This window comes from Microcaecilia unicolor, chromosome 2 (assembly GCF_901765095.1).
Source record: "Microcaecilia unicolor chromosome 2, aMicUni1.1, whole genome shotgun sequence".
NCBI classification, from domain to species: domain Eukaryota; kingdom Metazoa; phylum Chordata; class Amphibia; order Gymnophiona; family Siphonopidae; genus Microcaecilia; species Microcaecilia unicolor.
Window position 1 is genome coordinate 128,264,167 of NC_044032.1, and position 12,602 is coordinate 128,276,768.

The 12,602-nt window shown below is 39.6% G+C and overlaps 1 protein-coding gene across 1 annotated transcript in view; it reads left to right on the plus strand.

The window, feature by feature from the left end:
• LOC115462290 (zinc finger protein 366-like) overlaps window positions 1-12,602 on the plus strand; it is a 132,348-nt gene that overhangs the window by 88,902 nt on the left and 30,844 nt on the right. Inside the window, exon 3 of the mRNA XM_030192300.1 lies at window positions 2,950-3,141. Within this exon, the coding sequence (XP_030048160.1) occupies window positions 2,950-3,141 (192 nt within the window). The remainder of the gene's footprint in view (window positions 1-2,949; window positions 3,142-12,602) is intronic.

Sequence of the window (12,602 nt, forward strand, 5' to 3'; positions counted from 1 at the left end):
ATTAATGTGAACGGGAAGGACCTTGTATTTAATTCTATCATGCATGGTTAACCAATTTAACTTCTGAAACCAAGATATAATGTGTTCATATTTTGACAGCCCATATAACAAGTGGACTGTCGAATTCAATCACAACCTGGAGCACTTGTATACGTGCAGCAGGTAGCCCACATAACAAATACTGCAATAATCCAAACCTTTCAACACTAAACTCTGTAGTACCTTACAAAAATCACCTTGAGAAATTAGTGGATGCAATTTAGTTAACAGTCATAGCTTATAAAACGATCTTTTCACCACAGAACATATCTGAGATGAAAAAGACGGTGTAGTATCAATCAATACTCCCAAATTTTTTACAATAGTAGATATCGGAAACACAGTACCTGATATTACCACTTCAGATGGAAAAGATATTATTGATTCAGTAGTAGCCAACAGTAATTCATATTTAGGGATAAATTGTTCTGAAGTACCCAATGATGCAATTCCTCCTAAAATTACCTGCAATCGAGTAACCATATCAGGCACCGGCTCTGTCAGTGGGAGAAAAAAATTGAACGTCATCCACATAAATGCAGTATGCCACTCCAAACTTCCTGAGAATCTTGCACTACTACTACTTATTTCTATAGCGCTACTAGACATACGCAGCGCTGTACACTTGAACATGAAGAGACAGTCCCTGCTCGACAGAGCTTACAATCGATAGATTCTATAGATATTAAACAACATCCCAAACAGAGCTGAGCCTTGAGGCACTTTACATTTCATAGATCTCATAGTAGACAGTTCATTCCTAACCCTTAAAACTGTCCTATAGGCAAAGCCTTACATAAAGATTGAGGGTGATGAATTTGATAACTCAATAAAGTTTTCTAATTAACAGGCTTATGATATACTATAGTAACCAAATAAAAGCCCTGTTTTGACACCATTGGGCATAGCATATTTAACAGCGAAATAATTAAAGTTGAATTGATGGTAGTTGCCAACTTTTTATGAGAAATCTCTAATAACTGATACATATGTCATGAGGAACGGCTGAAGCATCTAGGGCTCTTCAGCTTGAGGAAAAGATGGCTGAGGGGAGATATGATAGAGGTCTATAAAATAATGAGTGGAGTGGAACGGGTAGACATGAATCGTTTGTTTACTCTTTCCAAAAATACTAGGGGGCATGCGATGAAGCTACAAAGTAGTAAATTTAATATGAATCAGAGAAAATATTTCTTCACTCAACGTGTAATTAAACTCTGGAATTCATTGCCAGAGAATGTGTTAAAGGCGGTTAGCTTAGCGGAGTTTTAAAAAAGGTCTGGACGGCTTCCTAATGGAAAAGTCCATAGACCATTATTAAACTGACTTGGAGAAAATCCACTGCTATTTCTGGGATAAGCAGCATAAAATGTATTGAACTTTTTCGGGGTCTTGACAGATATTTGTGACCTGGATTGACCACTGTTGGAAACATTGCTGGGCTTGATGGACCCTTGGTCTGTCCCAGTGTGACAATACTTATGAACTTATGTACTATTCAGTGGGATATATTTTGTTTTGACTGCCTGATTACAATGACATGATATCACCAAGTTATAAGTTAATTAAAATAAGGATCCCCCAGCAGGTCTGAGAGTGCTCAGGACTGCGATAATGGTGATACGTTGATGCACCTGGTTGGTGAACTTGGGGTGGAGGTTTGTGTAGGAAGGTAGCTGCCACTGTAGAAGTGACCTCCATTGACACAACAGCAATACTAGAGATTTCAATATGAGGTGTCCTCTTGAGCTTTTAAACAACTAGAGCTTCTAAATCAATCATTGAGAAGAAGAAGAATAAAGACCCGGGGTAAAAAAAGAAAGGCCAAGGAAAAAGAAGAATCCATTACATTGTAACCTAAATTTGTTGGAATAATGTATTGTATTTTACATGCATTGTGTGTATAAAATCTGCTAATTATTTACTACAAATAATCCAACAAAATTAAATTCCTACCTCAAATATTACAGAATGTGTAGTGTTAATAGGATGCTGTTAACCAGTTTGGAGAGCCCACATTAATTTGTTGTTACCTTGAAGTACTGAATTTTGGTTACAGGATTGCTGAATTTTGTTTCTTATATAATTAAGACTTCAAAACAATTCCTGTTATAATCAGCTAAACATATAGACATTCTGTGGAGTCACTGTAGTTGTAACTGAGTTGGTTCATGCCCCAGCCAGCTGACTTGCCTAAATGTTATCCTAATTGACTAATTCAGACTTTCAGAATCACAACTCTGTTTAAGCAACAAGATATTTATTTTGTTGAAAAAGTTCTTAAGTACATAAGAATTGCCACATTGGGACAGACCAAAGGTCCATTAAGCCCAACATCCTGTTTCCAACAGTGGCCAATCTAGGTCACAAATACCTGGCAAGATCCTGAAAACGTTCAATACATTTTATGCTGCTTATCCCAGAAATAAGCAGTGGATTTTCCCCAAGTCAATTTAATAATGGTCCATGGACTTCTCCTTTAGGAAGCTGTCCAGACCTCCCTCAAACCCCGCCAAGCCAACCTGCCTTCACCACATTCTCTGGCAACGAATTCCAGAGTTCAATCACACGCCGAGCGAAGAAAAATTCTCTCCGATTTGCATCAAATGATCACAGTAAATCTTTGAAAACTGTACACTGCTTTTATTTAGAATTGATAAGTATGTTTGGTTTTGTCTATAGTGTTTTCTGACATAGCGTCACTGGTGTTACTCAGCATTTCTGAGTAAGCAAAATCCCCTTGTCCCAAGGGCCTAATTCTATAAGCTTTTTTTCCCTATAGTCACAATGGGATGAAAACCTTACTAAATCATTTCTATAAGATTACAAAATCCTTGCTTCAAACAAATTCTTCATGCTGTACTGTGCTTCTCTTATTATTCTGTTTTCAAGTGTGTATTATTCTTTTAGGGTGTGAAAGAGCATAAATGTGGCATCTGTGGTCGTGAGTTCACCCTCCTAGCTAACATGAAGAGGCATATCCTCATCCACACCAATATCAGAGCGTACCAGTGCCATCTCTGCTTCAAAAGCTTTGTGCAGAAACAGACCCTTAAGGCACACATGATTGTCCACTCTGATGTCAAACCTTTTAAATGCAAGGTAGGTAATGCACATCTCTTTTGAAGTTATACAGAAACCTCAGCATGTCTTTTGCTATATCTTTTTGGGTGCAGGACATCTTTATGTTTTGTTTATTCCTGACGGCTTCCTTCTATTCCTTTTTGGCTTCAAAGTCAATTAAGTAATTGTTCCTGTAGGGGCCATGGTGCTTTGAACCTCCTCCTGCAATGTTCTTCCCCTACTTTAACCCTATCTTTGCCAACTAGCTCAGCCAACCCGGTAAGAATCCTCAGGCTCTCTCCAGAATCTAGTGAGTGTACACCATGAATGTAGCTAGCATGTGTTACTCTTTGCATGATGAGAGAGGGACTTTGAACTTTGACTCCAAAGTATTCCCAGACTCTGCTGGCCTTAGAACTAGGGGTTAGGCTTGGGAATGAAGCCTGGGTTTTCTACCTAACAACATGGAGCACTGCTAGTAGGCCTTCAGATCTACCAAGAGGGGCAGGACACGTTCCCTTTGTAATCCCCTCCTAGGAGGTAATTTTATAAACCATTTTCTCTTGTAAATGGGATCTTGTAAAATTAGGTCACGCCGAAAAGTACGCATGGTACAAACCAGCATGAACTTGTACAGTAGGTATGCTCAGGGGCGGAGTTTGGGCAGAGTATTGATCTATGTGCATATTTTATAAAACACACACAAAAGTGCATATTGTATGTACATGCATTTATACCTGTTCTTGAGCAGGCAAAGTGTTCATGCCTCCTATCTAAGCTTGATTTCTAAAAACTATTTGTGAAATTGTGGAAATTCATCACTGAAGACTCACTTGAGCCTAAGAGTTTAACATGAAATTGCCAGATTGATAGGCCATTCAATGTGCTCTCCTTACATCACAGAAATTTCCATATCTATTTAACTATCAGTGAAATGTGTCTATAAATCAAAAACAGTCCACAATTCATGTTCAAAATACAAAATTACTCCAATAGACAGCCATCGCTTCAGACAAATGTGTATAAAAAATGCCCATATATACAGTCAAGCAACACTTATCTGAATGAATAGAAGCAGGACGCTGCTCAACAGAGTTTCCGTTTCGTGTTCTTCTTCAGGAGCAGATCCCCTCTGAAACAAACTTTGGCGTGCTACCAAATTCAGCCATGGTGTCTTGAATTGAGAACCAGTGCAAGCCAACTTCAAAATTACTGTTTGGTGCCTGCGCTACCCGGACGGTAGTGTCAATTTGGCGTGCATTACCCATGCATTAGTCCTACCACTGCTTAGTAAAAGGGCCCCTCAGATCGGTAAGATAGAGTAACAGGAGTAAAAAAAATAAGGAGACTAATTTAAAGACAGTTGCACATCAAGTCACAAAGGTGCTTGAATATTATCTTAGCTAGGGTAGGAGTGGGTAAACAGGTCCTGTTGTGGAGTTCACACAATACATGGGCTTCAAACACCAATCTGGGTCTCTGGGCTTCCCACTTCTGAGCAGTAGGCACCAGGCTACATTGCCAGTCTCACAGCATATGGCACCATGCGGCAATTTTTTTTAATTTATAGAAGTCTTTATTAAACATTGCTCAAGATAAGCTTTACGTACTCAGAATAGCAAAGTACACTTTTCTTCACACACTATAAATCTAACATTAATTAATGAGATTAAATTTGTGCAGAGTCATTTGCTGGCATGTGTCAGGTACTGGCAGTTGTAGAGGCTGACCGAACCTATCTGAACACTGTCAGCTGAAACTGAAACTACTGTTGAAACTCATTGAAACTGAAGCCAAAACCCAAACTTTTGTTATGTGAACTAACAGCAGAATTAACAAGTTTAAGCAATACTTTTGAGTTTATTCATGTCTCTGTATACTGCTGCATCCAAGGCACAAACACACAGGAAATTTCAGCTGAAACGGAAAGCAGGCCGAAACTTTTAATTTACTTTTTGTTGAAAGGAAAATCATGCCAAAAATGGATTTTGGCGGACAACAGCAGAACAAAATCCCTTGTACTACTACTACTACTACTACTATTTAGCATTTCTATAGCGCTACAAGGCATACGCAGCGCTGCACAAACATAGAAGAAAGACAGTCCCTGCTCAAAGAGCTTACAATCTAATAGAACAAAAACCCTTGTAGTCGCACTGACGAAACAGTCACAACAAGGGTTAGAAAAGAGAGGGCAGCAGATGATGCCTTGTGAAGCGCTTGAAGTTTGTGCTCTAGAGAGTTCAAGCATTTCACAGGGCTTATTGGAAGAAAACAGCAAGGTTTCAAATATTACCTACATCACATTGGACTTAGCTGTACATCAGCATACATCCAACCAAAGACTCCTGAGGCAAGCCCTTGTGGGCCGAAACACGACTCGTGTCGAGTCCTAGATGTTTAATAAAGGTGTTAGTTTGAACATTGTCTGCTGCCCTACCCTTTGTCACCCTTGTTGTGACTGTTGGATTTTGGCCAGTTTCTGTGCCAAATCTGAAACTGAAGGCAAAATTTGGTTGCCGTCTAGACAGTTGTGATGTCTGCACTGATTTCAGTGAAGCTGCCAAGACTACATGTAAGTTGGCTGTGGGCTACCCTTTCCAAACACCACCAATGTATCAGCAGTGAGTAGTGGCAAGTTTGTGGTTATGTGTAAAGATAAATCTTATGGTGAAAATTAGAAAAACTTTCTTCTCTTTCTTGGCTTCTATATTTTTCCTTTGACCACTCAGTAATTTTTCCATTATATCAGTGTAGCAAGTTACAGTCCGACTTCCCAACTGTCTTTCCCTCTGGCTATTTAAATAGATGTTACCATTTCTATTAAAGCTGCTGCAGACCAGTGAAAAGGAGAGTTCAGTAGATCCAATGCCAATAATCTTCTATTAAACCCCTGCACAGCCCAAGTCCTGTCACATTTTAGTCCCAGTGAAGCCCGTTCTAGTGAAAGATGACATAAACCGGAAATTCATTTAAAGGGCTAATATAGTGACAATACTTGTTTGTTGCAGAAGATTTTATTAACATGCAGTGTTTTTCCTCTGTGTTTGTCACTGATTTTCTGCAAATTTCTAAATGAAGATCTTGGAGTCTATTTGATTGTAGTGCCTAGTAGTATACAGTGCTTGCATAGACTGGGAGGAAGCAGATGCTGCAATGTGGTAGGGCCCATTTCCATTAGCAACATATACGGTTGTGTGTTTAAAGTTTAGGCACTCTAGCATAATTGTATATTTCAATTACTCTCTAAGGGGCCCTTTTACTAAAGGGTTGGTGTGCAGCAACAGGCTTGCCATGCACAAATCCGGAAGTACCTCCGGGCTACCGCAGCAGCCCAGCAGTAGTTCCCGCCACCAGCGTGCACCATTTCCGGTGCTACAAAAATATTTTCTATTTTTGTAGCACCGGTGCTTACCCAGAGGTAACCACTGGGTTAGCTCGGGAGTCCTTACCGTCACCTCAATGGGTGGTGGTAGGTACTCCACCCCCCAAAATGGCAACATGGCAAGTGGTGTCAAAAACACGTGTTGACACTAACGCAGGTCCCCTTTTACCACAGCTTAGTATAAGGGGACCCCAAAGTTTTGACTGTGAGGATGTATAACGCTGACTGAGTCAGAGGAAGGAATGGATGGATAATAGGTATGGAAAAGGTGGGGAGGGAGGGGTGGGTAAGAAAGGAGGAATGGGAAGGAAGGGTTGAAAGGGTTAATGGTACATTATAATAGGATAGCAACTAGAAAGAAGCGGATTGGAGGATTATGAATGGTGTTTGATTGGTGGTTGGCATGGAGTTGGCTTGGGGAAAGCTGAAAGATTTTGGCAGTTTCTTGTTAATCTTTGGGTGGGCAGGAGCGGATGTGGGTGGCTGGGGTGGTTAGGAAATTTTGCCCATCTCTACCCACCCTATTGATCTTATACGTCTGTTGTCTTGGTTTGTTATGTTTTGTCTGGTATTAGGAGTGGTAGTGGGTTGGGGTGGGTTAGTATTTTGTTGAGGTTGAATTTTCTTGTCTGGGGTTTGGGGGTGGGGGGTCAGTCGCAGCTTGTAGTCGGTGGGATTTGAGGAGAGAAAGAGGCTCCAGATGTGGTGAAATTAATGTTTGGTTAAAGAATGTTTGATTAAAGGGTAACTCGTGAGTGGAACCGCCACGAGTGAACTGTGGCTTGACGGTACCATGAGTCACATGGACTGAAGGGGGGTAATTGAGGATAAGGTAGGGAGCTAGTTTCATTAACTAATGGTTCCAAATTGTTCAAAATCGCTTTGTGGATGCCAACATCTTACTAGAAGAAGTTAATGTATTGTGTTAAAGTTAAAGTAATATCACCGAATTATATAATTTTAATAAAGCTGTGGCCAAATTTATGCCAAGGAAGACTAGTAGTGTTATTTGTTGAAGTTAGGTGAAGGAAGGGAAAATGAATGACGATGTGCGAATGTCAGTGTTAGGACCCCTAAGTGAATTGATTCTGACACAACCTCTAAATGGGCCCAGAGTTAAAAACTGACATCTTTTGGTGATTTTTTTTAATGAATAGACACTATAGCAGGTCCATAATATGGACAACCCTTTCAGTCAGTACTTCGTAACAACTCCTTTGGCAGAAATAATAGCTTTGCAAATGTTTCCTGTAGCCAGTTGAGAGCCTTTTGATTTTTGCTTTTGGAACTTTTCCCACTCTTTTTTGCAGAATTCTTCTAGTACTGAAGCACTTTTAGGCCTCCTTGCATGCACTGCTTGTTTGAGATCTCACAGATTTGAGGACTGTGATGGCCATTCACAAACCTTCATCTTTCTTTCCTAGAAGTACTTCAAGGTTCATTTTGAGTTCTGTTTTGGATGATTGTGTTGCTGAAATATCCAGCCACTTTTCAGCTTCTGCTTCTTCACTGACTGAGGAGCAGTCTCTTCTAGGACATGTTGATATTTAGTTGAATCCACTCTTTGTTCCACCTGCGCAGTATTCCCTGTGCTGACTGCTAGCACACAATCCCAAAGCATAACAGTTCCACTCTAGCGCTAATCAGTTGACAAGGTATTCTTTTCTTGAAATGCTTCACCCTTCTCCTTAAATGTATCTTGTATGGTCGTGAATGAGCAGTTCAATTTTCATTTCAAAAGTCCAAAACACTTCATTTTGCAAGGTTTTAGGTTTATCAATGCTTTCTTTTGCATACTTTATAGGTTGACTTTTATGATGAGGATGCAGAAAAGGTTTTCTTCTGACAATAGTCCCTTGCAGAACATTGTTGTATGTTTATTTATTTATTAGGATTTATTGATCGTCTTTTTGAAGACATTCACTCATGGTGGTGTACAGTAAGAATAAATCACACATAAGCAATAGACAATGACAGCAGTAAAAATATTCAAATAACAATACAAAGTATGGCACAGTATACTACTTACAATGTCAACACAATAGCAAACATTGTAATAGACTGCGTAGGTATAAGCAAAGATGAAACATATAGACAGGTAAGAGAGTAAAAGGTAAGAGAGTAAGAGAAGTTAGAAAATAAGGTGACTAATTTAAAGAAAGTTGCATATGAGGTCAGAGAGATGATTAAATATTATCTCAGCTAGGGTAGGAGTGGATAAACATGTCCTACTTCAATATATACAGCCTGTGTCACTCCTCGTGTGTATGTGTGAGACTAACAAGTTAGTTACTTCTTCCGTTAAAGGCCTGGTTGAAGAGCCAAGTTTCACCACCTTCCTGAAGTAGAGATAGTCTTGTGCTAAGTGGAGCCTTTCAGGGAATATATTCCACAGTGTGGGAGCTACTCCGGAGAAGGTTCGCTTGCGGGTATCACATTGTGTAATGTTTTTTGGAGAGGGTGTGGTTAGGGTTAGTTCTTCAAGTACTCGTGGCCATTTCCTTTAAGGGCCTTGAAAATCAGACTGCGAGCCCTGTTTACTAAAGTGCACAAGCATTTTTAGCGTGCGCTAAACGCTAGAGACACCCATATATTCCTGTGGGCATCTTTAGCGTTTAGCACGCACTAAAAATGCTACTGCACCCTTTAACTAAACTTTTCAGCAGGCCATTTGCCATGATCTATCCATTCTGTTTTGCAAGTCTGACCAGTTTTTGGGCAGTTCTATCAGAGATTGTTTTGGGCCTTCCAGATCTTGCATTGTCTTCAGCAGTTCTATGTAACTTCCATTTCTTAAAAATGTTTCTGACATTGAAATTGCTGGCTGGAAATGCTTAAAGATTTTTATAGCATCTCCCTGCTTCGTAGGAGTGAATTATCTGTGTAATGGGCAATGCATTTTCTATTCTGCTTTTCTGTGGTAAAACCAAAGTGGTTTACTTATTATATACAGGTACTTTCTCTGTCCCTAGTAGGCTCACAGTTTGTTTTCATTTTCAAATTAGAAGAGCCTATGGTTGTTGAAATAGATAAAGCAACAACCATAGCCAGAGAAGTTAGAAGGGTCAGAGTGTTCTGCTTTGGAATTGTATTCACATAATTAATTAATAAGCACAATAGTTTATTGACTCATTGGGTCTTCAATATTAAAGTAATAATGAATTAATGGGACCACACCCGCATTGTTGCATATGCCATACTCACTTTAATCTTATTTTCAATCTATTAAAATCAGCAAATAAATAGTAGTAGTTTAAATTAAAATTGCAAAATGATGTTATATTTTGTACAATGTAGAGTTTGTATCAGTTTCTGTTCACTTAGCAATTAAATGAAACCTTTATACACAACTATATATGCCCAAGCCCTTTCCATTTTTATTATGGATCAATTAAATATGAAAAAAATACATATTTTATGTAGCTATAGACCAAAGGCTTGATGGACCTTTGGTCTTTTCCCAGTGTGGCATTACTTATATAAATATATTTTGAAATAACTGTATAAAAAATATTCAGTTTTTCCACCAATTTTCACAATGTGAGAACTTCTGGCCCCTCAGCATCTTAGAAACAACGACAAACCAAAGCTGTTCATAACCCTACAGACTCCGCACATTGCTGTAAACATAATTCTAATCTATGTTTTGGTATTTTTCTTTATGAGTGCAACATTTTTGTCTTTTTCATAACTTCACACGTGGAATGAAGTAATGGGACCAGAATTTTGACTAAAAAAAATAGGCACACTGGCATAAAATGAAATTTGTTATTACCCCTAATGAGGTCTCATGATTTTTATTCTTGTTCCTTTATAGGCACATTTTGCTCATGTGATAGCGCCTGTTGGAGAGGGTCAATCCATAGGCAAACCTATGCATGTGAATAAAGACAGTAAAAGTCAGAAACAGAAGTCAGTGGGGCAGTGGGGAAATCAATCCCTTAGAAAGTTGGTGCTGGAGGTAAGGCCAACCCTTGAAGTACCATAAAAGTGAAAAGAAAATAACCCATGGCAATACTATTATTTGTGTGCTGCCAGGGACATAATCTCTGATGGCAGGAGAAGAGGAAGCCATGAATGCAGCAAAATTAGTTGCAGGTTGCTGCCTGGGTCTCAACCCCAGGAGGCAGAAGAGAAGATTGGACTCAGATGCAGAATAAGGTACTGAAAATGGAGGGAAATCCAAATGGGAGAGGAGGGAAGGGGAATACAAGGAGGGTGAGAGTGCAAAGGGGAGTGGAGGGAGGGATGGAAAAGTGAGTACAAGGATGGCGATAGTACAAGGGGGAAGAGAGGGAGGGATGGAAGAGTGAGTGAAGGATAAATATAGGACAGGTGTGCAAGGTGGGAGAGAATATAAGAGGGAGAGGGATGGGAAGGAAGACAATGCAGTGCAAGGGGGGGAGATTGAGGAATTGAGTTTATGGGGCAGGGGAAAGAATATCTATACACATAAAGAGCAATTCTAAAAAAGGTACGCACTTTAATGGGGACGCACCTAAATAGCAGCTTCAAAATGTGCACATGTATTCTATAAAGGGTGAGCAGGCAGGTGCGCACTTTACAGAATTGGTGCGTATAATGAAAAATGGAAGCACTCAAATGCTGTGGGGCATCTAGTGATCAGCACATGCATGCGTGCATGTACACATGTGGGTGGATGCCATAGGGACACTCACAAAATGGCTGCACTAACATGACTACAGTATTTTGGTGGTATGGGTCTGGGGAGACTGGGATTAATGTTTAATAGGCAATCATCATGCCCCAGAAAGGGCCAGAACTGGGAAGAGAGGACTAAATGATTGGATATGCAAGGGAAATAGACATGACTGAAAATATATGCATGCATAAAATTGGTTTGCATGGGTTTGATTTGCAGATGGGCCAGAGACATATCACCAGCACGTATGAAGGGAAAGGAAATGGAAAGAGAGGCGACACCACATTTGGACAGGACATATATGACCTAACAGCATTCACAAGGGCATATTCCACCTCACTTGCCCAAATACAAGCCCTCACATGCAGCCACTGCAAATATGTTCTGTATTCTGACAACTAAGCTAAAGAGGATCCACATGCGTGGAGAACTCAATAGATCCCACGGGGCAGCAAACAGAAATAAAAGAAGTGGGAAAAGTGAACCAGGCTTGTCCAAATAACTGGGACCAAACAAATAATTAATTAATAATAAAATCAAAACAGTTTATTAATATTTCCTTTAATTCAGTGGATAGTCCTTTATTTATATGGATATATCTTATTTATTTTTTGTATGATATTCTTCATGTTATAAACCTTTAATGATACTGTTTCTCTTTTTTTTGACCATTGTCACTCTTATCCTTAATTTTATTTTCATTTTTGTTTTAAGTTTGTTGTATTTACACATTGTTTGATGTTTTTATTTATAGACTCCTGATGCAGGCCATCAGGCCGAAACACAACGTTGTGTCGAGTGTTTTCTAAGGAAATATTAATAAACTGTCTTGATTTTATTATTAATTATTTGTTTGGTCCCAGTTATTGGACAAGCTTGGTTCACTTTTCCCACTTCTTTTATTTCTGTACTCTGACAACACATGCATGCTAATTAGTTAGTACATGGTAATGAAGACACACTAACTGATTAGCACAAAAACATCCATTCTGTGCTCCAGACATGCCCCCTCCCAGAAACATACAAAAACATACATAAAAACTTACTGCAGGATGCCTCGCCGTGCCCCGTGATAAGCCCTTTAAGCTGCAGTACGCACACAGTAGTAAGTAATTCTGTTTGGCGCACGCCAAATCCTGTGGTAGAAAATATTTTTCTATTTTCTACTGCGAGGGGCATTCCTAGTGGTAATCAGCAGCATGGCCTTGTTGGCACCCACTGCATGGTTACCATATGGGTAGCATGTGATCCCTTACCACTAGGTCATTGGCTGGCAGTAAGGGATCAGGCAATAAATAGTTATAATTTTTGCGCATGCTCATCTCCTGGTCCTTTAAAAAATGGCCTTTTTCCCAGCTGTGGTAAAAAGTGGCCCAGCATGCACCAAAAGGACACGCCCACACTAATGTAGGCCACGTTTTACCATGGCTTTGTAAAAGGACCTGAGAACAA